The following is a 25,701-nucleotide window of genomic DNA, read 5'->3' as shown; positions in this document are numbered from 1 at the left end:
GTATTGCTTCTCCTCTATTCTGACCACTTCAGATATTACCAGGCCTTTCCTCTCCTTCCGGATGGCTGACCACATCTTGGCAATTGTTCACCACCCAAGGCCGGATTTCCCTGCCTGTGTCCTGCCAACGATCTCCTGGTGCTTGAAACAGCTGACAACCTGATCAACTGCCTGCTCAGGGCTCCACTTATAACCTGTTCGATCTGGGACCTGGCTGTTCTGTCCAAGCTGGTCCGACCAGTCCCTATAACTATAGGACGGGTCTCGACATCTCCTGCTTGAAACCCCCTTGATGGACTTCAGTGGCATACACGTAGGAGCTATTATACACGGGGGGGACTTGTTGGTGGTTTACTATGACTAGTCAATCAATGACACTCTCCACGTCAGACATAAGTTAACGGTTGGAATGCAGACAAAAATAGAAAACATGCAACAAAATGCAAAGGTGATGCTGAAAAGTTGAGGGAGGAAAAAAAAAAGTTGCTTGAGGCATGTGCAACAAAATGCCTCATTGCAGAGCACCCCCATATCGCCAAAATGGCATGATCCTTGTTTCACTGCGAAGCTTCGACTGTGAGATTGACAGTCAAAACAGGCTCTGCCCATCGAAGCATCAATTCTTTTCTCTTTTTGCTTCAGTAACCGAAATCAGCTGTCATCCAGGCTGTGTCCGCGCAGTCACGCAAAAGAGCTTTGATCTCGGGCGTTTGTCACAGTCACAGAGCTGGGCAGATGCAAACATTTAGAAAATCAATACCTTTTCAGTTTAAGGCTTATTGTTCTACTAATTCAACTGAAATCCAGGGAGCGCTCACCATGGCACTGTGGCCTGCTGGAAAGCAGCCTGCGTCTTTCACATGCCGGCAAGTGAAATACTTTCACTTTCCATTAACGGCGCATTTAAAGCGTATTTAGTCTCTACAGAACAAATGTAGACAACAGACTAACATTTAAGTCAGATGATCACTGGATTGATTCTGATATATTGACAGTATCCTCTCCTTGCGCAGAGCACCGTTTCTGATGGAAATAAGTCTTATTTTTCGCTAATTCACAATGGTTACTATTTGTTTTATAGCGATGTCCGACGGTGAAACTAATCTATTCATCAACTTTTTGAGATGCACATAGAGAGACAATACGGTGGATAAAACAGTCCTGTTGGGTTTTACGCACAACGTACAGCTTCCTCTATATGTGGGTTTAACCTGCTTCAACAACGAGTTGCTCCCGTGTTACTGCCACAATAATTCTTTGTGTTGTAAAGATTATGTTTATTGATGCTTTAGGAATAATGAGATTGTATTGGCTGCCTGTGCTATTGCAAGTGGTTTGGTTGGCTACATATCCTTAATAAAATATACAGGCAACAAAAGCAGACAGCAAGCGTGATATTTTATATTACTTTTATCAACACGTTCATGTAGATTTAAAAAGAAAAACAACTGTATTAAACAGAAATAGCTAAATTACAGATAATCAACAAGAAAAGCAAACTGCATTCCCTAGAAATAACCATTTTGCACAGTGGCTGTTTTTTAACCTGATGCACAGCAGATGAAATAGATTATTAAATATATTATTCTCACCCAGCTCACTGTGCCAGCCTCCACCTGTCAGTGGATCACAAACCTCCTGACTGACAGGAGCCAGCAGGTGAGGCTGGAGAACATCACATCCAGCACCCGGACTATCAGCACTAGTGCCACCCAGAGGTGTGTGCTCTCCCCACTGCTCTTCTCCCTCTACACCAACGACTGCACCTAAGGAGACCTCAGGAGACCCATCTGTTGACGCTGACGACACAACGGTCATCAGCCTCATCCGGGACGGGGATGATTCGGCCTACAGACGGGAGGTTGATCAGCTGGCTCTCTGGTGCGGCCAGAACAAGCTGGAGCTTAATGCCCGTGTCCACCAAAGCGTTTTTTGCCAGCAGAAAACGCCCAGCAGGGAGCACAAGCGAGCGTTTTTACCTCCTGCTTTGGTTGCTATGATACATAAAATCCGTGGTTGCAAGTACTTCTACCTGACTTTACTGGATGTAAAAATGTCAACACAGAGTAGAGTACTTGCTCTGGCTCTTGCTCTGTATGAAGAGAAGGCTGAAGCAGGTAGAGAGAGAGGACGGACTGGTCGTATGTGGGTTTATGATTTTGTGGGCGAGGAAACATCAATGCTATGGTGGGCATTTGTCCCGCCCCTCCTGTACTGTGATTGGACAGCTGGGTAAAAAGTAACAGTGACGAGCGCAGCGTTTTTCCCAAAGTTGAACATTTTTCAACTCTCGGCAACCGTAAAAAAAAACGCTCATCACCCAGCGTGGAAAAGACGCTCAGCGCCTCGTCACCCTCCTGCCGTTTTTACCAGAATGCGGCACTCCCATTGCAATGAATTATAAAAAGACACTGGCGTCAGAAAAGATCATCGGTGCCAACCTGCCCTCCAGAGTCAGGAAACGGGCAGGAAACATCACTGCAGATCCATCTCACCCCGGACACAACCTGTTCCAACGTCTCCCCTCTGGTAGGCGCTACAGAGCACTGTACGCCAAAACCAACAGACTGAGGAACAGTTTCCTCCCACAAGCCATCACTCTGATGAACAGCTGACTCTGACTAACAGTGTCAGGAACAATTCCTATGCATTAACCCAGTAACTCTGCCTCTAATCTGAAATGCCTCTGCAGTGGACAGATGTATATTTAGCCAGAGCTAAATTAAGATTGTTTGCTCTTTTCTTAAGAGTAACACGTTCCCATTGTTCTGTTTTACAAAAAATATTGTTGTAATAAAAATTGTGTGTGTGTGTGTCTGGAGGTTATGGATCCATGTGAAGCAGAATGTGTGACCTGCAAAGCTGGTATGTACGTGTCAGTATCAAATAAAAGTGCTAGAAGTCAATTATCCGTGTCCGTCTGCCTCTCGCCCCCACTGTCCAAAAACCAAACCAAAATATGTCTCACCCTAATTCACATACTGCAGCAACATGCACACACACACACACATACTAACACTTGTGTGGAGCTTCCATTTAACTTTAACAACTTACACCTGCTCTATAGTTTAACATTATAATTCAATTTCCACAGAAAGCAACATGAAAAGCAGCTGCAGGCATCCATCACATTACACTTAGTAGTTATTGAGCTTCAAAGCCCAACATCGCTGAGCCTGCTAGACACATGATCCACGCAATATGCTAACACCAAATTAGCTAACCTACTAAACAAACAGTAAAGCAACACAAAACATTCATTCATTTATTTATTTGAAAGGGACAGCATACAGTAAAACAAACATTTCCATTAGATGCACTGTACCAGATTATAGCTTCAAGCTAATTTGCATCTGCAGTCCCGAACACTGCAACACTTACAGCTTGTGTAAACTTTGAAGCCCTAATTTATTAATTGAACATGCAATGAAGTGTAAAGTATGAACATTGCACTTGTGCTTGCCATCCTCTGCAGTAGGCTTGGCCAATAGCGCTGTATTTCAATTTTGCGGTTATTGCAACAGCCCTAACTGATTTCTTTCCGGATAGAAAGACTGAGAGACTTAGCTGGCTTCATTTCCACCCTGGCCCATGCAATGATTTCTTCGAACCTTTTGAGGAGCTGGGTTTTACATGCAGTCGTCTGAAGAAGGCTTGTGATATCATTCATATAATGTAATGAAATGAATTATATTGTATTGAAAAATAATCGTAAAATCAATAAACCCCATAACTGCCACACTGCCGTTGTCATCACACAATCGAAAGTGCTCTTAAACAGCTGAGGTGTTCAGAATTTTGTTTTCCCTTTGGTGTGAACTGGAGCGTTGTTCACTGCTGTGTGAGGAATGTCAGGCTCGCTAAAAGAAAAACTGAATATTCAAATACCTAACCAACAAACAAATATTCAAATATTCACGTCCAGCTCTAAAAATGAGCTCAGACTATTTTATTTATTTATTTTTTTTTAAGGCTTCATGTTAACATTTATGATGCTACCATTTAACAAGTGTTGGTAGAGTTGCACACTTGTTAAAAGTGAATGTTCTGTTTTAACAGGAAGCACACTGAACATTGTCTTTTACACAGTGTATGTGTTGCACGCTGAATTTACTTTCTCTTTTTGTTCTTTTTCCCCACCCTGGAAGGCACAGACAGCATTAATGCAAGAGAGACCCTGCGGATGCTTTGTTTCTCTACATTGCAAAGAAGTGAATCTGCTCATCCCACCTGAGGCGCCATGCAATAACCTGTAGGAAGACAGCCGGAATAATGTTGCCTTTGGCAACTATACAACACAATTACAAATCATATCCTTAACACTACTACTATATAACATCTCAAACGCATCAAAACTGATTACTGAATAACAGCATGTCTGAACAGACACACACACACACACACACACACACACACACACACACACACACACACACACACACACACAGAGCCACCTACGGAAAGCTAAACCAGAAAGTGTCAAAGTCCCCCCCCCCCCCAGTCTGAAAGAAGACACATAGCAGACAGGTAGCAAAAAATCTCGAACTTGACCAATGCATGATAAAACAATGTTTTTGCCTGCTGTGTCTCGCCTTAAAATATCAGATGACCAGACTGTGTATTGGCTGATTTTAACATAAGCACATAACAACAAGGTCTGATCAGGACCCATAACATTTGATTGTTAAAAAGTGGCATGATACAGTATGTAGGTGAGCAGGTCATTGTGTACTGTGCTCTTGGAACAAACTAGTTACGTTTTATCCAGGGTACCCCCAGGATTCTCCAAGGTAAATTTAAGACTTTTTAAGACCTTATTAAAGGCATCTAAGATGAAATTTAATGCCTACTTCACTGCCATATAATGTAAAATCAGTATGAATTTTAAGCCCTTGAAAATAATTATTTACCAAGTTACATGAAGTTAATAAAGCATTTTATTATAATATTCACATTCATATTTAATACACAATAGCTTTTTGAGGTGTGTTTGTAAAAACATAAAATGATTACAATATTTGTTGCATTAAGAACTCTTATGCTATGAAGCTAAAAATACAAAATAAATAGAATAAGAAAAAATTTAACTATTGCAGCATTAGTTGTCACAATTAGTTACACCTTGGCTAGATCAGAGACATAATGTAACGTAATATAATATGCCAATTTAAATGCCAATTGCTTCAATGATTATTCATCCCATTCTGCTTTTGCATCCAAAGGCTGCTTCAAAGCAACAGGGATAAAGAGTTGGCCTCCAGTTTGTTGTGCTAACCTCAGCACCAGAGCCCTGAGCCTTGTCCGCATCTCTGGCCTTCTGAACTTCAGACACTTGCCCAGGAGACCGGCTAATGTTAGCTAATTAACGTTAGTAGCACGGTGCGAGATATTTTATGAACCGCAAACACTCCACAGTCCAAAGCGTAAAGCTAAACACTGATGTAAACAGTACCTGTAATGCTGTATAACATCCAAGTCACATTAAACGGAGTAATTTGTAAAGTCACACAAAAAATATTTATTTATGACATTATAGTATTTATTTAATCCTACGAAAGGACAAGAAAATATTTAAATATAAAACTTTTAAACAAAATGTAATACTTTGTATTTGTATTGTATGTAATACTTTTAAGGCCTTATTTTTAGAATATTAAATTTAAAACTTTTTTAATACTTTTAAGACCCTACAGGTACCCTGTTAAAATAATTTTTTTTAGTCTGCCCATGGGTAATAGAGACACTGTTTCTAAATTCCCCAAATATCTGGTGTGATGCCGAGTGTGTTTACTGAGGTGAGAAGTAGCTTCATTTTCTAATAGACTTCTATATAATCGCACTTCTTTTTGCAACCAGTACAGTCGCCCATGCTGGCCACTAGAAAGAATGAAGTTACTTCTGCATTGGTTTCACTTTTCAGACCCGGAGGTTATGTCCACATCTTTTATACAGTTTGCGATCCTCACTTACCTCTCGGACTTCTAACCTTGCTGTCAAGTACAGGGACAAACATTTCAATGGATATATAGATTTATGTTAAAATAAATGATACATTTCATGTTAAGGCTCCTGCAGACTACACTACTTTCAGTGTCGGCCGATGGCCGTGCTGTTCAGACTACACAACTTGCCGTCTTGTGACGGGAGTCTTGAAGTCGTTGTGGCGTTCACACTACTGATCGGTGACAGGGGGTCAAACACTACAGGAGCTCTGTCACCCGACGCTGGTCACCAAACCACGTTTTGTCAAGAAAACACACGTGAAACGGGAAATGACGCAAACCTACACGTGAAATAAATATATATATTTATAAAGACAAAGAATAAGGGTGAAAGGATGGATTAGCACATGCAGGTAGCAGGGATTGTATGAGCTCTGTAATTCATTCATGAGATGGTTTGTCCTTTTCCTTACACATCATAAGAGAAGGGCACAGATATGTTTGACAATAAACAAACTATTAGAATCACAGTGTGTATACTTACTGGGTTGTCACAAGAGCCATACAGCTTAACAATGTTGGGATGATTCACCCGGGAAAGCTGGCGAAGCTGTTCACAAAAAACAAAACGTGAATACATTAAACCATATATTATTCACTCTGTCTGTTTTACATCGGAGGATATGATGTACATCTGTCGCCGCGCAGACAGCACTACCAGTGCAACAACCAATCTATTGCACATGTGTGGATCCGCCAGCTGACTGCAGAAGGTAGTCCGCGTCCGCAGGGTTCGGATCGGTCCGCGTGCGCTCCCGAGTATCAGGGACACGATGGTGGACAGTGTCACAGATGGGAAATGAACCTGTGTCTCTCACACCCGGCTCCTCCAGGCTGCATGTCGAAGTGTCCTTGGGCAAGATACTGAACCCGGAATTTGCCCCGGGTGGCTGTTCCGCCATTGTCTGAATGTGTGTGAATGTAAGTTTCTATTTGGCTCTGTGAATGAATGGTGAATGCAGATGTAGTGTAAAAGCGCTTTGAGTGGTCCAAAAGATGATTTTGATCGAGTAGACAACTTTGCCAACACAGCAAAAACATCATGCAAGAGCGACAACACAAGACACAGCAGTATTACTAACTAGTCCAACAGAAAGTAGGCCAGCTCGGCATCTGTCTAGCATCCTTTTAGCTCTTTTAGTTCATGCCAACGAGTAAAAGCCAGTCCAGTATTTACTCTTCTCCAGTCATTCTCGCTTTGAACAGTTGCGCCACGCCAATTGTTTAGACGTCTTTTGATAAGCAGGCTGTCATATCACAAACTCTAGATATACAGTGCATCCGGAAAGTATTCACAGCGCTTCACTAACAGCATTATTCAAAAAAATTTATGAAAACTTTTTTTCTTAAAATCCAGTTTCCACTGATCATCCTTGAGATGCAACTTGATTGAGTCCACCTGTGGCAACTTCAGTTTACTGGACATGATTTGCAGTGTTTCCCCTAGGATGGAGTTGTAGCAGCGGAGGTGAAGCGAAAACAAAAATTGCACGTGTAGTGCGCAATATGTCTGAATATAAAACTCCAACACGATCCACATTACAATAGCTTAAAATATCAGTGTTTTCCATAGTTTTATGTGAGCTTAGATGGATGTTTTGGTGGTAGTCGTGGTAGTCAATCATCACATTGGGCCATTATTTTACACTGATTTTACATTTATGGCACAGCATGTTTTGGGCATCACCCCCTAAAAACCCTGTTAATATGACCTCAGAATCATTACAGATACAACTGTTCATGTTTGCCTTTTGTGTCTTCATTTTACAGCTTCTGACATTTATCTGTAGACATTAATATAAAAATTAGGCAACACGAGAAACCACCTCCCTTCTGAGGTGCATTTTTTTGCACATTAAAATCAAAAAAAGAAACATCTCATTAACTTAAAAGGACTAGTTTGTATCCCTAATTTGCGTTAAGTTACTGACCTCAGCTCCTCTAGTCACCACCATCCTTTCTTTTCCTAACAACCGCTTTTTCAGACTCATCTGAAAAATAATTTAGGATGTACCTTTCTGTAGGCTACAGGACAGAGCTGTAGACTACACCAGTGTATTCTATGTTTGTACCTGATGATCTCAACATTGGACTATTAGGTACTGATAAAATACAGCTACCAGTTACTTTCTATAAATTTAGCTACTGTTAAGTTACATAGCAGCTAAAGAGACATAGCCTACTGTATAAGCTTTACTGCTCAGCTGCGCAGTCTGAAGAGGAGGGGAGATGTTAGCTAGTGCAAACTTTCACTTTTCCAGCAGTTGGAGAAACCACAGACAGACTTATCTTGGACTTGAGAAGCTAACACACACAGCGGACACAGCAGGCTACATTTACTGCCAGAATATTTTCCTCCGCTCGCGTTCACCGTCACTTTCTGCCACTCGGACAAACAAACACTTGCTACGCACATACCGATTCAGAGTTATCGTTGCTGTTATAACAATTCTATGAGTATAGGCGCAGCCCTCTAACGCTACTGGGTTTACCCCTTCACGTGGCACTAATAAATTTTGTCTACGCCCACCCACAATGTGGGCCTATATACACACACACACACACACACACACACACACACACAACGGTGAGACCCAGCCATCGGCTCCCATAGTGCCTTTTCTTCAGCACTGAGAACCAAGGCCCAGTGAGGCCCACTGCTTAGAGGGCTGAAAGGGGGAAGGCGAACTGCAGCCTGTGGCCGCGGCAGACCAAGCTGTCCATCCACCTGTCCATGGAACAGGAGACGGGCCACTCCGGGTGGCGCTGTGAGAGTGGTCAAGCCTGCTGATGAGGTGCCCTGGTGGCCATGAAGTGTAGCCACTCCGCTGCCCCTGCCGCTGTCGCAGGTGGGGGAAAGCCACCATGGGGGGCCAACTCCAAAAGGGCCGGGGCGTCGGCCACAGGAAGGCTGGGCCCAGCCGACGTGACGCCTGATGGTCTCTGCCTCCTGGGCGGTGGACTGCATCGTGTCAACCAGTGTGCGGAAATGAGGACCGAAGAGCCCGTACCGGCTAACCGGAGCTTCGACCAGATCCTTCCTGACAGCCTCGGGGATGGCGGACTGCAGGAGCCACAGGATACGGTGAATCTGTGTCAGCCAGACACGTATCCGGGCAGCGGTGACGGTCGCAGCAGAGCACTCTTGCTGATTTTCTCCTTTTCTTCCTCCGTCATGGTGGTGGAGTTAGCTGCTAGCGAAGGCTGAGTTCTGGAAAGCTCAAGGCTAACTCTCCCGTATACACCATGTCCTGCTACGGCGTGACTGGCAAAGTCCAGAAGCAGCATTGACACGCAAAAAAGTGCTAAAGGCTCCATGTGTAATCCCATAATCTGCATTACTGGAGCACTGACAAGTTCTTTCTTTCATACAAATGCGACATAGTAAAAACAGTTTAAAACACTGTAAAAAACACAGCAACAAAACGACTGGGAGACTACTGGGTCGCACACTGTGAATCACCCCGATGTCCTAACAAACTTCTTTCATGTTGTCATTATGGGTATTAAAGGTATTGAATTTCAACCATTTTGAAATGAGGCTGTACCATAACAAAATGTGGAAAAAGTGAAGTGCTTTGAATACTTCCCGTATGCACTGTATATTTGATAGTATATAATAAAGAGATTGATCGGAGCGGAAGAAGGATGAATGCCAATGAAGTTCTGGCAATAACCTGAGTGAGTGAGATGGGGGAGAGGTAACTAGAGGTACATGAGAGAGAAAAGAGAGAGGGCTCTGTTCTTTTTTTGTTATAGCATAAGCTAAATAAAACGGCAAGTTATTTACCAAAATGTTGTTTTGGATAAAAGAGGAATATTTATTGTGGAGTTGAAGGGATGGGATAATGAGCTGGGGAGGAGCGAGGCAGAGTGGAAGAATAGATGCGTGCAGAAAAGATATGGTAATGTTGTTCAATATCATTTTACATGGTTCATGCTTAACTCACGTGCCTTCGAGCTTATTAAAGCAGTAATTAACTTGTGTTTTAAACAAATGAAATGTCCTGACCTTTATTAATAATTTAAATAACTTCCTCTCTGTTAAATTAATAACTCACATTTGGTACATGTAATAACGTCCTTTCAGGCTGCTTGTCAGGCTCTCAACAACAACAAGGTGGTGGTCAGTGGAGTACAGTGAAGTGCGCTGTGTGAAGTGTACGGAACATGGTTAGTCTACGTTAGCCTACTAAATGTTCTTCTTCACACTAGTAGTAATATAATTATTTCATCGTGTTCATTATGTTGTAGCCTACAGTTTACTTTATTTTATTTCACTGTTTTGATCTTTACTGAAATTAAGCAATTGTAAAGTTAATAAATGCAATAACTGCCACACTGCCGTTGTCATCACTCAATTTAAAGTGCTCCCACACAGCTGAGGTCTTGGGCATTTTGTTTTCCCTTTGATGTGAACTGGAGCAATATGTTCAATGCTGTGGAAGTAGGGCTGCAGCGAACAATGATTTTAGTATTCGAAGCTTCCATAGATTATTTCAACGATTCATCGATGTGTCGTTTAAGAAGTACTTTTGCTTGGCGGCGGTGAGGTTACAACTCATGGGCCAAAAAGGAGAACAACAAACGTATGTGTACATTTTGAGGATGGTAGCTTACTGTGGCTGGCCTTCATCTCAACAATCAATCATGATTTCAGTTAAATGCTAAAGTTGCTGTTACTGTTACCTTGTCTGCGGTCCGCTGGCAGAACACCGGTGCTTTCTGTTCAGGTGCCGTCGTGCTGTTGCCGAGGCGACATAAGTTTCGTTTTACGGTGGACGGATGGTAACATTACAGAGTTGTTGTTTTCTTTAGCTTGAAATAATCCCATACTTTGGACACTTTCTTCTTTGTCCCTCGTTTTTCTCTCTCTCTTCTTCCACTTTGCAAAAAGCGCCATTATACGTCATGTTCACAGCATAAGCGTGATGTGCAACAGTAATAAATGTCCCTGCGAAACACTGTGCTGTAAAATTACATGGATTAAACGAAGCATCGATGTAAAGAATTTGTGTCGAACCATTTTATTAATCGATTTTATCGATGAATTGTTTCAGCCCTATGTGGAAGGCTCCCAAAACAACCTGAATATTCGAATCCCAAAATGGGCAATCGAATACCTACCAAACAAACTATAATGTTCGAATATTTGGGTCCAGCCCTAAAAAATAACGCATAATGTTACTTTAAAGTGCACCACAAACAAGTCATCCTATGGAAGCGTATAGGGGACTAATTTCAAATTATCATGATCAATAAGCATGAAAATGAAATCCCACATTAACATTAACTGTTCTCATTTTAATTTTCACATAGTTAGAAAATGGCATTTTAATTTTAACCTAAAAAGACCATGAGAACATGGACATGTAAATGCAATAGACTTGGGGTGCTGTTTTGCAAACAAGCCTTTGAAAATGAAATGTCAAATGCTGTTTCCATTTTCATTTTAATATGGTCCTAGAATGCCAACAGAAGTATGTGATAATGAAAATTGGATGATTGCATTTTCATTTAAATTTTTACCCTAATAACACATACATATGGGGAAAATGATAATATTAGTGCCTGTTTGCGCATGTTCAATACGTACCTGGGAACCTTTTGCATGCACTGGTTTCTCGTTTATGCCTGTTGTCACTATTTATTTATTTGCATCACATGTAATTTATTTTTTATTATAAATAAATTCAGGCATCAAGGGGTTAGAAAAATTTAACTTTTGAGAACTTTAGCTTCTTTTTTAAAATGGGAAAAATGGTAATGTAGAAAAACATGTTCTTAAATTACTCAAACTATTCAAAATAAGGTATTATCTGGTTATTGCTAATGACAGTGTTGTTACAAAATCTGACAAACATTGATTAATGACAAAAAAAACAATACCTTGCCTTAGTAAGAACAAACTTTGTTATTATTATTCTTATTCAAATTTTATATTTTAAGTTAAAGGGCTACACCTTATACCCAGCAGGCTGTGGGAACATTCTACAGTTACCGAAGATAAGGGGATTAATGCTGCTTTCAGAGCAAACGCAAAGCGAGCGTAGGGCACGGTGCGATTACATACAAATTCAAAGCAAAGACACAATTTCCTGTTGCTTTTGGACAAATCAACACCTGCAGTCGGACCGGATTCTGCACAGACAACTGCGTCGTTTACCAGCGGGAGAAGCTCAGAGTTGTTTTCTTTTATTAATTTAACTTTTTAATTGTAATTTTTATGATTAAAACAATGATTTGTCTTCACTCAAGCTTAAGACAGCACAGCTATCTCAAATAAAAGTGCCAGGATATTGTTGGCTGTACATTTCATGCTGCACAGAACAGAACAACAAAAAGGTGTTTACAGTACCTCAACAAGGAAAGCGTTCCTTTCATTCTCACTCTCAATGGTCTTGATTGCTACATCCTTTCCTTTCCATATGGCCTTGAAGACAACTCCAAATGTTCCTCTGCCAACAGCCTGAAGAAAGACAACACGACAATATAAAACCATAGCATAATACTTGGGAGAAGGTAATAAATTACATTTACTCTCATTACTGTAACAAAGTTGTATTTTGGTGTAATTTGATTATTTTTAAAAATCAGTCATTTTACTTTTACTTAAAAAAAGGAATCTAAGAATGTGAAAGAATTTACATGTATTAAGAAAATGACCCCCAACTTCCTCAGGTGCCTCCAACAGCCTGTGGACTGATTTCTATGTAAAGGACCCAGGCTTTTTTTTTCCAGGAAACTCTAAAGGCGGTGATGTTAACGCATGCTCCCAAGTGCCTTCTCTTTCGCGCCTTTACAGCACTAACTTAGAAATAGAGTCTGCTAACGTCAAGTCCAACACAAAGTCGAAGCTAATTTAAATTATATTGTGATATTGTGGTTTTAGCTGGCTAATGTTAGCCTGCTTGCTAACTTGGACAAATGGCTATCTTCCTGGTAGATTGGCTGTCTTGCCATTTGCAGGGTGCTGTCGGCCGGCATTGCAGGACAGCAGGCGCCAGATCCTGGTGTATGTCGTCTAGTGTTTCACTGTTTTAGCCTGTTTTCACTATTCGATGCCCAGAATGATGCTCGCTCACGGACACTGGTGTAATTAATAACAAAGGTTTTCTGAAAGATTCACCTTACATTACATTTTAAGTCGCATCCATTACAAAACCCTACCCTAAGCCTGAAAACAGAAGTCACATCAAAAAGTCCCGATAAACTGTGAGAACATAGAAGAATAAATCATGGTATTTGTCATGGAATTTGATTTCTCCATAACTGCTTACTCCACCTTTAATCACTGATTTAATGCACCACCAGAAAAGCATGCTAGGTGACCCACATCTAACACACTACATGACCAACAAGTGCATGCTGAGTCTAGCTAAAATACTAAATGCAAGGGTTAAGACCAGGACACAAATGTTGCAATCTTACAAGATTCTCTGCACTTCATTTAGAGCAGTTACCCACCCAAAACCTATAGTGACTGTGTCTGCCCCCCGACCACTTACATCAATTAAATCAAAGGTAAACAGAAGAGGAGCTGTACATAAAAACCTAATAAACATGATCTCCACTGCTGCAAAAGTACAAAAAAATAGGAGAATTAAATTAAACATCACATCTCTGTGTTGTGGTGTTCTGGTCCGTATTCTGAATTTGCATGACTTTTAAAAAAATTAAGTTTAGTTCTTAAAACAGATAAAGTTATTATTGTTGATGATGATTTAGATTAACTATTCATAAACTGACTATCTTAACCACATCCTCGACCTTGTTCTGGCATATCGCATTGAAATTGAACATTTAATAGTCTTTTTACAAAATCCCTTTTCATCTGACCACTATTTAATACATTTTACATTCCCATTCCTGGTGTACAGGTCATTAGGCAAAAAGTACACACTAGATGTCTATCTGACAGTGCTGTAGTTAAATTTAAGGAAGTGATTCCATCTGCATTTAATCTGCAATAATAATAATAATCTTTATTTGTAGAGAACTTTCCAAAAACAAGTAAAAAAGTGCTTTAACAAGTGTAAAGACAAAAAGGCAGTACCAGAGATCCCCACCCAGTGCCTCAGTCTGTCTAACATGATGTTGTGATCAATGGTGTCAAAAGCAGCGCTAAGGTCCAGGAGTACCAGGACTGAGCACATACCTTCATCAGCAGACATTAAAAGGTCATTGGTGACTTTAAGCAGGGCAGTCTCAGTGCTGTGGTACTTCCTGAAACCAGATTGAAACTTATCAAATATTTTGTTATTTTCCAGTACAGTGAGCAGCTGTTTGGACACAATTCTTTCTAGAAATCTTTGCAATAAAAGGCAGTTTTGAAATTGGTCTAAAATTATGTGGGAGGGAGGGATCTAAACCAGGTTTCTTTAAAAGTGGGTTCACGCAAGCTGTTTTAAAATAATCAGGGACACAACCAGTAGATAGGGAGCTGTTGAAAACAAATATCATATGGGGCCCGACAGAATCTATTACTTTCAGTAAAAACTTTGTAGGTATTACATCAAGTGGGCTGGAGGACACTCTCATTTGTGATACTGTTTTTAAAAGCTCAGACAAGTCGATGGGATAAAACTGGTTAAAACTCTCTTGTTGCTGGTGAGGAACCTCTGAGTAAGTGGCCGTGGGGGTAATAGAGGCTCTGATTGACACCACCTTATTGGTAAAATAAGATAAAAACAATTCACAGTCATCATTACTTCCAGCTGAGGCACAAGGAGGGGTTGGGTTTACCAGCTGATCCACAGTCTTAAACAGAAACCTGGGATTGTGTTTATGTGTAGTAATGAGTTCAGAAAAATAGTGTGTTCTCGCATCCTTAACCATGTTATTGTAGTTACTTAATAAATCCTTCAGACTGAGGTAATGGACTTGGAGACTGGATTTTTTCCATCTGCGCTCTGCTTTCCTGCATTCCCTTTTTAGGCTGCGAATGCTGTCATTTATCCAGGGTTGCTTACTAGCTTTAGACGTAGGCCTAACCTTTAGAGGAGCAGTAATATTTAGTGACGACAAGCAGATATGATTGAAGTGATCGACCAGATTGTTGGTGTTGGAATCAGACAGGTGTTGGCTTTGGCTCTGAAAGCATGTACCTTTGAACGCTTTGTTCATTAAGGGTGCAAGAACACACAGAGCTTGGTGAGGCAGTACGGTTAAAAACTACACATTTGTGGTCAGATACGGTCATGTCCAGTAAGTCCACAGAGGAAATGCTGACACTTGGTTATGTGTTTGCCCTTTGACATGTTGCTTAAAGTTAAAAGAAGTGGCCATATTTAAAAAGTCAGTTGCATGAACATTGGTGTGGTCATCAACATGAATATTAAATCAAACAATTCTGTCATAGTTTAAAACCAGAGTAGATAAAAGTTCAGGAAGTTCTGATAAAAATCCTCCAGGCAGTCTTGGGGGGCGATAAATTATAACAAATATGACTACAATATTGCAGGCCTCCAAGTTTAAAAATGAGAGCTTCAAAAAAGGCAAATTCATCACAGCGTACTTGATGACATAAAATTTTTCCTGTGCACGCTCACTAGCCCACCACCACGACCACTGACCCTGAGTTTGCTGAAACAATTATACTGATGACACAGTTCAGCTAGCTGGCTATGGTCTTTAGTTTGCAACAAGGATTCAGATTAAAACAAAAGTTCTAGATTTGCAGACAAAATAAAATCATTTAAAATAAGTCTTACTTGAAAGCGATCTCACATTAAGGAGTGGTATTCATTCTAGGTGCTAGAGTTGGTGCATTTGTCTTAATCCTTAATAGATTATTAGGATTTCTGTGTGGGATTTGCACTTTTCGGATATTAAAGTTATCGACATAACACACACCGTGAGCCCTGCAGGCGGACTGGAGCCAGTCGTGGAGGCCAAGGATTCTACTGAAGCGGCCGGCACCGCGACCAACTGTGGGAATGGGACCAGAGATAAAAACGGACTTTCCACACTGCTTTTAAAAGTTAAAAAGATGGTTAAAATCTGATTTTGTCAGCTCAGACTGCTGAAGAGCTGTGTCATTTGTTCCCACATGGACTATCACTCTTATGATGGAGGACGGGAGAGACGGCATTAGGTCCTGGAGATTTTTTAAAATGTCAGCCGTGGTGGCACCGGGGAAACAGTGAGTGGTAGCGTTAAAGAAACGGATGTTTCTGGATATGGAGTCACCAATTATTAGTGTGGTTGGGAAGAAAAGGGGATCCAGAGCAGGACTGAGCAGAATCTGCTTCCACACTGTGCACAGACTGAGGATGGGGTGTCTGAGCAAGTGTTGTGTTGGGGGAGCAGTAACAGACCTGAGAGAAGGGCTACCCGCTGGTGCAGGGTAGAGACGGCCTCCAGAGCGTCTGAGCACAGCCTCCGGGAAGTGGAGGTCTTTGACCGGGAAGACGGCCGCTGATAAGGCCCAGCGCCGTTAGCTGGCAGTGCAGAAGATGCAGCCAGTAGAAGAGATCCAGCAGTGTCGGTAAGAAAGGAAAGGGATCCGTATCAGGGAGTCTCAAAGCCGTTAAGTTGTTAAATGGTCGGAGAGATGGATGTGCGGAGGAGTGGCAGCCCAAGCCTCTCTCCTGCAACCACGGACCACCAATTTAGCCCCAGTCGACTGGTGATTCGGTGTCGAGCAGGAGCAAAGCCGTGGAAGGGTAGAGGGGTCCCAGAGCACGGTTTCCTGGATGTCTGTTTGGCTTTTACTGAAGCCACATCCATAAAGCCAGTCAGCAGGGAATCTTTCTTTTCGAGTTCCTCTGAAAGTCGTCGGATGTCTTCCTTAAGGTCAGAAGTCTTTTTGTTCGCTTTCTTAAGGAGTGTGCAGTCCTCATGGGGCAGAGTTGTCTCATCTAGCATACCCGCCGGAGCGTTGTTGTGATCAGTAGTGTTGATGCAGCTTGTATAGTCGTCTAGCTTAAGATCCATGTCAGATGACTAAAATCCTCAACCCACAGACCAAAACCACAACACAAAAGTCCATGGTCTCATGTCATGAGAGACAGAACCGACACACCCGCTCCCTGGACTGTTGTGCTCTCATTAACAGTGTAACTGTGGCGGTGGCTGCTGGGGGTGGTAGCGGTGTATATCGTATTTGTATTGATAGTAAGTTATTCTAGGTCATTTTCCACCTTAGTTTAGTGTTTATTTACTACTTGAATCTGCTCCTCCTCTCCCCACAGTAACACGCACCACGCCTGCACCTCTGTGGCCTGTACTACAAAGCGAGGTAACTGGCTTATCCAGGTAACTTCAGGAGTAACTTGGAGACGTCGGGTGTAACTTACCAATTAACGCGTACTACGAAAGATGAATAGGTGTTACCTGAGGTCTGTTGCCATGGCAATTTACGCTGCATCTCTAAACTGCTCTGAGCAGGTTTTGTTCATGGTTAACTCGAGGTTACCCTGCATACATGGACTACACACCACATCTGTACTCAGTGTTAATGATGAGAAGTACAATATTAATACCATGTGATAAAATAGCCTACTTTTAGATTTCATCCTGACTTGTTCCACTGCAGTTGCAGCTGAAATGAAGTTATTCTGTACACATCAGCATTCATACATTCACACAGCGAGCCCTGCAGCCTCTGTGACTTTAGGGAGGAGAACTTAATTAAATAAAGGGACAGTTTCTGAGATGTAGCCCATTTGTAGGCTATGATTGAATTATCCTAAAGTGTTTTCACATATTTAGAGAGAGAGATTTTGACTATTTTACGTGTCCAAATCCTAGATGAAAGTTAAGTTACCAGAACAAATCAGAAATTGAACTACAATAAGAACACTGGGAAGATAATTAGGCAACGAATTTACTCGATGCCAACAAGCCTCCCTGGCTTTGTCGGCTGCCACGATATTAGATTTAGTCTTTAACGTGTCTTTCTGTCACAACAGATCCTGTGGAGACTAAATTGCCACCCTCAGGAGTATTGCTGAACAATCCATCGAATGGAATTCGCCTATTTATGTGAATTTCATAGATTTTACAAAAGCCTTTGACAGTGTAGATAGGGAAAGTCTGTGGAAACTGATGGCTCATTATGGGATCCCAGAAAAGATCATTAACATCGTAAGGAGCACCTACCAAGGGACGAGATGTCAAGTCCTCCATGAAGGATGTATATCGGAGACATTTGAGGTCCTGACTGGTGTGCGGCAAGGGTGCCTGCTCTCACCCTATCTTTTCCTCCTTTGCATAGACTGGGTGATGAAAGAAACAACCAACAATAGACGAACCGGCATACAGTGGAGCTTGACCAAGCAGCTAGAAGATCTCGATTTCGCTGATGATCTGGCATTACTGGCTCACACATACCAACAGATGCAGGAAAAATCTGGAAAACTGGTGGAAACAGCTGCTCTGCTCGGTCTCAAAATAAACTCATCAAAAACCAAAGTATTGCGTGTCAACAGCAAGAACAGCACACCCATAACCATGGATCAAAATGCACTAGAGGATGTAAACAGCTTCACATACCTCAGTAGCATCATCTCAAGGGATGGTGGCACGGAGGACCAAGCCAGGATCGGAAAAGCAAGGACAACATTCAACATGCTAAACAATATTTGGAAGGCAAAAAACCTGTCACTCAAGACCACACTGCAAATCTTCAACTCAAACGTAAAAAACACTCTACTTTATGGCTCTGAAACCTGGAGAATTACCACCACCATACTTAATAAGCTGCATACCTTCACCAACCGGTGCCTCAGATGCCTTCTAGGAATATACTGACCCAACATCATCTCTAAGGCCAACATGTGGGAACTCACCAAACAAGACCCAATAGAAATGCAAATTCGGAGGAGGAAATGGAAGTGGATAGAGCACACACTCAGGAGAAAGAAATCAATCACTAAACAGGCACTGACATGGAACCCACAGGGCAGGAGGAAGAGAGGCAGACCGAGAACCACCTGGAGAAGAACCACAGAACAGGAGGAAGAAAGAAGGGCTGACGTGGCAACATCTGGAGAGGGAGGGCGCAAGACCGGAGAGGATGGAAGAGCTTCGTCGTTGGCCTATGTTCCTATGGGAATTTAAAGGCTTAACTAACTAACTAACTAACTAACTATAACGTGTCTTTAAACTCCTCATATCCCGACACAATCCATGTGCATTCTTCTGGGGAAAATACCGAGCATGCGCCGTTGACACCCAACTTTTATGTGAACGCGCACCAACTCCAATTAAGTTAACAGACTCAACCGACATCTTATCCACCTTCGTAGTACCGCTGAACTCCAGTGTAGGCGGTCAGAGTTTGTCAACCCTGAGTTTGCCTGATAACCCAGAGTTAACTATGAGTAGGTTGAACTCCCTTTGTAGTACAGGCCACAGGTCTCTCACTACAAACATGCCGGCCGTCTCCACCTCTTTCTGTCTCTCTCTCCCTGTATGTGCCTCTACTGACTTTCTCTATCAGCATTACGTTTCATAAAGTTGCTGTGTTTAATAAACTCACCCGTGATACAGTTTTCAAGTGCGGCTTATGTGGATCAAAACCAAAACTAATGTTAGTGAATGACATCTGCTGTGTTGCGTTCACTGTCACTCCTTAATGTAAAATTTCCACCGTGTCCACGCAATACAAGATAACATCTCTGTCTGTAAAGTATATGTTGAAAACACTGTATTTAAAGTTAATACATGTTGTAGGCCTATATTTTGTAAATATTTCACCTTTAACCAATGTTGCTGTCTTCCAACTGTGAGTGTCACACGACTATTTTGAATGATCATGCCTGCAACTTCGACTACTACTACAACTACTTAATTAATCCAAGATGGAATATTATAATAATAATAATAATAATAATAATAATAATAATGCACCCCCCCTCCCCCCCCCAACAAAAACATGGGGGAAAAAAAGTGAATGGAATGAACAGAACTGTGGTTAAAAAAAATCGAGGTCTGAACCGAAACGTGGATTTGGTGAATAGTTACAATCCTAGTATTTAGAAATCTCGATGGTATGACTTTCAGTACCATCAAAATACAGACACTCCTCTTTCTGTTAAACTGATACAGAGATGCTGTGTTGCGCTGATGTGTTGTAGTGGACAACATAACCAGCGTCAAATACTGGAGTTTTAGCTGCAGCCAAACAGTAACCTACACCATACATTTACTGCTAAACTCCACTGCTCACCTTTTCGCTCTCTCTCGCTCAGCCACACACTCCCTACACTCACCAGAAGCAGCGGCTCATCAGGGAGAGGCGAGTTCAGCCCTGTTCAGGGCTCCAGACTAACTTTTTTTTACTAGGAGCACTGTACCCTTAAAATTTTAGGGGTTCAAGCAGAAAATGTAGGGGCACACACCATAAATTGACCCGCAACACAGTTTTTTACATTTTCCACATGTATGTCTAACTGTATTATTGATCAAGGCTTTGGTAATAAACACAGAATCTACTGTGCTGTTTTATTTCAGTTCACAGTCCCATTGTAATTGAATGGTGCTTAACAAATGCACATACTGGAAGTGAGAATGTTGTTCCATTTGTGTATCCATTTTATCTTTTAAGCTGTTGTTGTGCTTAATTTAGATAGTGTTTAAACTGTGCAGTGCCAGTTGCCTCAGCAAACTTTGTTTTCTCCGCATGGTGTGGACCATATGTAGTATAGCTGATACTGCACATAGTATTGGTGTTTTTGCTAGATCTAAGCCATGTAAACTCCCTCAGCCAGAGGCGCACTGGAACAATTATTAAGGCCAGGAATTTGACTCCGTCCTTGACCACCCTGTTCACACAAACCACCAGACCACTAATTTTGTAGACTAACCCTATTTGTTGATGTAATGGGTACCAAACTAGGTACACTCGGCAACTATGTTCTCTGGGAAGAACATTATCCACATAACAAAATACAAACATTTGGGACTGACCATTAAAGTACATTAAAGTATCTGAACAGAGTTTTCAAAGTTGTTGTCCTGCTGTCTTGCTGACAGACCTGACAAAGCATGAATTCATATGTTTAACAAATCTGCATCATGTTGTAGTTATTTCGGCATCAGTTTGATCCGTTTATTGCAATTAAATCACAGCAAAGACTTTACTTTGGTTTCACAGCACTGTAGTAATCGTGGGTTGTGTTTATTCGCATTATCGCGTTGTGTGTGAACACTCTGTAGTAGTCCAGCGATAAAACCCCCACCAGGAAAGCGGTGCACGTTTGGATTTGAATGCACAGTTAGACGCACACAGACGCTAAAATATGTGGTCAACTAACGGTGGGAGGTATTACGATATTAGATCGTAAATGAATATAATGTCTCCACGATCTGCCTTTTCAGAGAGATCGTTACAATCGTGCTAAAATGTTTGTTTGATATATATATATATATATATATATATCATTGCCTTTACTGAACACATACCCATGTGTGTTGGGCGTCATAAAATTAACATTTAAGTTCCCTGTGTCCCCCGGCTGCTTTGCCTCAACTCTCTATGATTTATGGAGTTTGCCCATGTACAGAAATGTTACTTGTTACCAAAGTAGCGGCTAACAAGCTGCCTTTATATAATTAGCTCAGTTAGCCTACTGGTCATAGCTGATTCAGCCCAGACTGGGAGCTCGGGCCACCTGGGGAGTGTACTGTGGTTAACGTTAAACCTCTACTCAAGCACTGGTGTTCAGGCCAGGATAACCTTAGTGAGCGGCGCCGGACTGGGCACCAGAACCAGCGCTCAGCAGCCTCCCACTGAATGTGGCGTGAACGGGACCGAACACAGAGACAGGGAATTAACAGGGAATATAGTACCGAGGTGATTTACAGAGTTTGCTGATATACAGATACATTTACTTATTCTAACCCGCTGACTGTATCTGATTGTATCTGTAGCTAGTTAGCTCAGTTAGCTGTGCTGCTAGCTGTCCTTTATTAGCTGAGGCAGCCTCGGGGGGGCCAAGAGCCAAACCCGGCAAGCAAACCATCTCAGTCCTGTATTCCCTGTCTGCTGCAGTGTTGGCTCACAGAGAGCTGAACCAGTCCAAAAAGAGTCTGCATGGGGTAACGCACATTCAGCGCTATTGGCTACTGTAAACGCCCCTCCCTGTCTGTCTTTTCATGCAGAAGCAAATAGCACATTAATTCATGGGAAAATTTAAATCTTTAAAATGGACAAAATTAATAATTTCTTTGTTTGAATAAATCATTAGTCAACAGTTTTAGTTGCCAGTTTTCATGATTAATAAAGTAGTGTTATTTTTCTTTTTTAAACCAATAACTTGCAAAATAGTCATAAAAACCAACAGGAAAATGAATCGTGATCCTGCCTGACATAAATTGTGATATTATATTTTTGCCATATTGCCCACCCCTATGGTCAGCTGCGTGGAAGTTCTTAACACCGACGCTTGTTAATGTATATTTGGCAAAGAAACAGAGAGAGAGAGACACGGACACGTTGGAAAAAAAAAAACAACTATATTTAATCGCTGCCACTGGTCAAGTTTAACGGCAGGCCAAAACGGCCCTCAGGCCACCGTGTAGACTCTCCTCTTAGAATAGTTTTCATCATTGTTTTTCTAGCTCGCTAATAGTTTGCCTTAGAGTGGGTTAGTGTGTGGGTAGTGTAGTAATGCTTTAGTTCGCAGTTTCAGTGTTTCCCCAAAACTACAAGAGTCGCAGAGCTGGCATGTTAGTTGTAGACGCGGTGCTCTAATAATGACCTGTTGAGGCTCATCACTCTCTCCGTTCCTCTTTTTTTACATATATACACATCTTATTTACATTTTTACCACATATTTACTCATCAGAAAGACTGTGTAATCAAGTTGATGTATCATGCAATATAGAAACTAGTGTTGTCAAAAATATTTTTTGATACATAGATTCTGAATATTTGAAACGGTTTTAAAATTCATTTTCCACAGTATTGATCCTGAAAATGTGCTTCTCTTCTCCCCGACAGTGAGTTGATAAACACACCGCTGCAGCACCCACACAGCCCCGCCTCCTGTCACTCACAGCGCTTTCTTCGCGTCTCATTCGCTCCGTTTGAATCACTTATTTTTTTCAACAAGTCCCGCTCTACTGTTCTGTGATTTGCTAGAACTCAACACTTGTGATTGGAAGTTGGCAAAGGATACAAGCAAGCCCATATGAAAGTGCCGGTACAGATCGGTGCTAAAGAAAGAGCCAAGCATCTGCAGGTACGACACACTGTCCTCTGTAAAGAACCTGGAGTGATCTCCTCTTTCAACATCACTAAAGTATTAAACAAGATGGCCCATTAAACTGTTGTTAATAAGTTAGTTGTTCTGTTGTTTGCCTAAGAGACATTTGTCATTCTCTAAACTAAGCTAATCCCCCTCAGAGCTGTCAGACCTGAGGAATCTCAGACAGCAGAGTTTCAGTTAATAGGAAAATACTCTGACTAAGGTCAGAAATAAACTCCTCCTTGTTTACAAAGCCTGACCAGACATATCTTTTTGATTTTGTCTAACAACTGACTCTGCCCACACAGCCACAAAGTCTACGAGTTCACGTCTTTCATCTGCTGATGTGGTTTCACTTCTGAGAGTTAGTTGAAGTGATGAGCTCTTGCTAGCGCGCCGTCTTCGATATGACGGCATGTGTGTCTGTGTGTATGTGTGTGGAGTGCTAAGCCCCGCCCTCGCTGAAACACCAACAGAGAGGACAGAGGCAGCCTGTAAACACCAAACCACCAACCATCATTTTTCTGTTCGTTTGGCTTAAGTGCTGTGGGCAAAAAACTTAAACTGATTTTTTAAACTGCATCAACGTTTTGACAGATTCCATGATTTGTTGAATGTTTGTTGTTTGTCAACCATTGTCTACCAAAACCAATAGTAGACAATGGTAGGTACACTGAGTTTGCATTTTTCACATGTACTGTATACATTTCTTGTGTTTTCTTTACAACTATCTTTTATTTTTGTATACTATTCTGATTGAACAGAACTCCTTATTCACCAGACAGTTGTGCAGAAGGAACGTGGTTGTGGTGGAAGAAATTAAGGCACTGGAATTGCACACATGTGCGTGGTTCAAATGGGCCACCTGCAGCAGATTTCTAATTAAGTGAATCCAGTGTAGAAACAGCAGGGAATAACATCCTCACAGTGCGCGAGGGAGCGTGAATATGGACAGAGGTGTGAGTTCAGGGCTGATCCTGAAGCCAAATGTTCTTCTGCAGATGTGTGGTTCATCAGTAAAGTCGTAACTATTAGACAAAAGTTATACTAGCCATTCAAATGAATATGAAAAGAATGAATATTGCGCAGTATTCAGTATGACTGACCTTCTGTCATGACTAACTGCCAGCATCTCTGACGAATTGTTATCATTCACAAGCATTAACAAATTCCAAAATCACCCTTAACCCTTAAGATAGTTCCCTCATTTCTGTGGACTTAAATCTACCGCCCTTGCATCTGGTCCTTCTGCCCTTCACACCATAGAAAGGTGATGTTATTTCACTAGTGTAATGTTTATCCTGTTCATTTTGTAGCCTAGGGGTGGCCTTTAATGCAATAGTTCTATCATATAACACATCGCCACCACCCCCTCCTCAGAGTTAACTGACCTACTTTTTACTTTTATCAGAGTACCTTTTTACACAGCCCCCCCAAGCAGATGAATCTGGCAGTGGTAAACAGGACAAGTCTGGTGTTTTGTTTGGGTTTAAAGGCTCTCACTTTTCCTGCCTTAACAGCAAACTAAATATGACTTCTGCACGTTTGCAAGTAGCTACAACTGAGTTCCTGTGCACATGTTACGACTCCTCTGCCCTTCTAAAAGCTGGGGCCTTGCTGTGCTTGACAAGATGCGTTTAAGTTTTCCACTAGTACAGTGTTTCATTGTTCGTTCAGACCTCAGTGTTCCACTCTCACAGTGCAGGTAACTTCCAGGCTGTCTTTACCTCAGCCTCACTCATGGATACAAAGAATGCCCAACTGCGTTTAAACTCTAACGTTACCCCTAACCCACCCCCCATGCAGAGCTGACGTTAATTCCCTATGCTGAGCTGCTGTTAGTAAGTTTACCGCTTCAACTTCGATGTCTTCGTACTGGATGTCTTCGAACAGACAGCCAACTGGAGTCTCCACCATCGCGGCAGAGCGGCGACACTCCTCAACACAAGCCGACGATGTTGGAGTGAAAACCCGAAGCTTTTCTTGTGGTTAACCAGGACAGAATGAAAAGCTCCTGCCAACCAGCCTGTTCATCTGTTGCTGTGGATCCAGGAAGTAGGCAGCAGCAGCTCGCCTTGGGCTGGGCGTTCGTGAACACTCCGCGCGCAGAGAGGGACGCAGCACAGCATTTCTGACACGACAAATGGTTATTTGATTAATTTAAGACTACCGTGCAGACTTCATCCTCAGCCTGTGATCTGTGGTGTAAATTCTTAGTTGTAGAATGAGGAGGATGGCGTTATCATACACTCGCTGTGCCTGGGCGCGATCTTGAATGTAGCTCTGTTTTGTTTCTGTGTGCTCGAGAGCCTCCACAAGGGGCGACAAACAGTATTTCCATAGCTAGTAAACACACACACACACACACACACACACACACCAGCACCAGAAGCAGTTCCATTAAATTAGTGGTTATGAAATATATGTTCTTCCTTTTAGCTCCTGCCCTGTTACTTTAATAAAACTCTACAATAAAAAAGACAATTACAAAGACATACCAG

The 25,701-nt window shown here is 41.8% G+C and overlaps 1 protein-coding gene across 1 annotated transcript in view; it reads right to left on the bottom strand.

Annotated features, from left to right (window-relative positions):
* LOC119911008 (mitogen-activated protein kinase kinase kinase 7-like) overlaps positions 1 to 25,495 on the bottom strand; it is a 46,898-nt gene extending 21,403 nt beyond the window's left edge. Inside the window, exons 1-3 of the mRNA XM_038729901.1 lie at positions 25,052 to 25,495; positions 12,361 to 12,471; positions 6,487 to 6,552 (exon numbers count right to left, since the gene is read on the bottom strand). Of these exons, the coding sequence (XP_038585829.1) occupies positions 6,487 to 6,552; positions 12,361 to 12,471; positions 25,052 to 25,117 (243 nt within the window). The 5' untranslated portion in view covers positions 25,118 to 25,495. The remainder of the gene's footprint in view (positions 1 to 6,486; positions 6,553 to 12,360; positions 12,472 to 25,051) is intronic.
* Positions 25,496 to 25,701: the final 206 nt, after the last annotated feature.

The sequence above is a fragment of the Micropterus salmoides genome, unplaced genomic scaffold, assembly GCF_014851395.1.
Source record: "Micropterus salmoides isolate LMB-PRFRI ecotype aquatic unplaced genomic scaffold, ASM1485139v1 Ms_hic_scaffold_19, whole genome shotgun sequence".
Lineage (NCBI taxonomy): Eukaryota > Metazoa > Chordata > Actinopteri > Centrarchiformes > Centrarchidae > Micropterus > Micropterus salmoides.
Note: the sequence above shows the minus strand (reverse complement) of the source record. Positions and strands in the feature narration are given on the sequence as shown.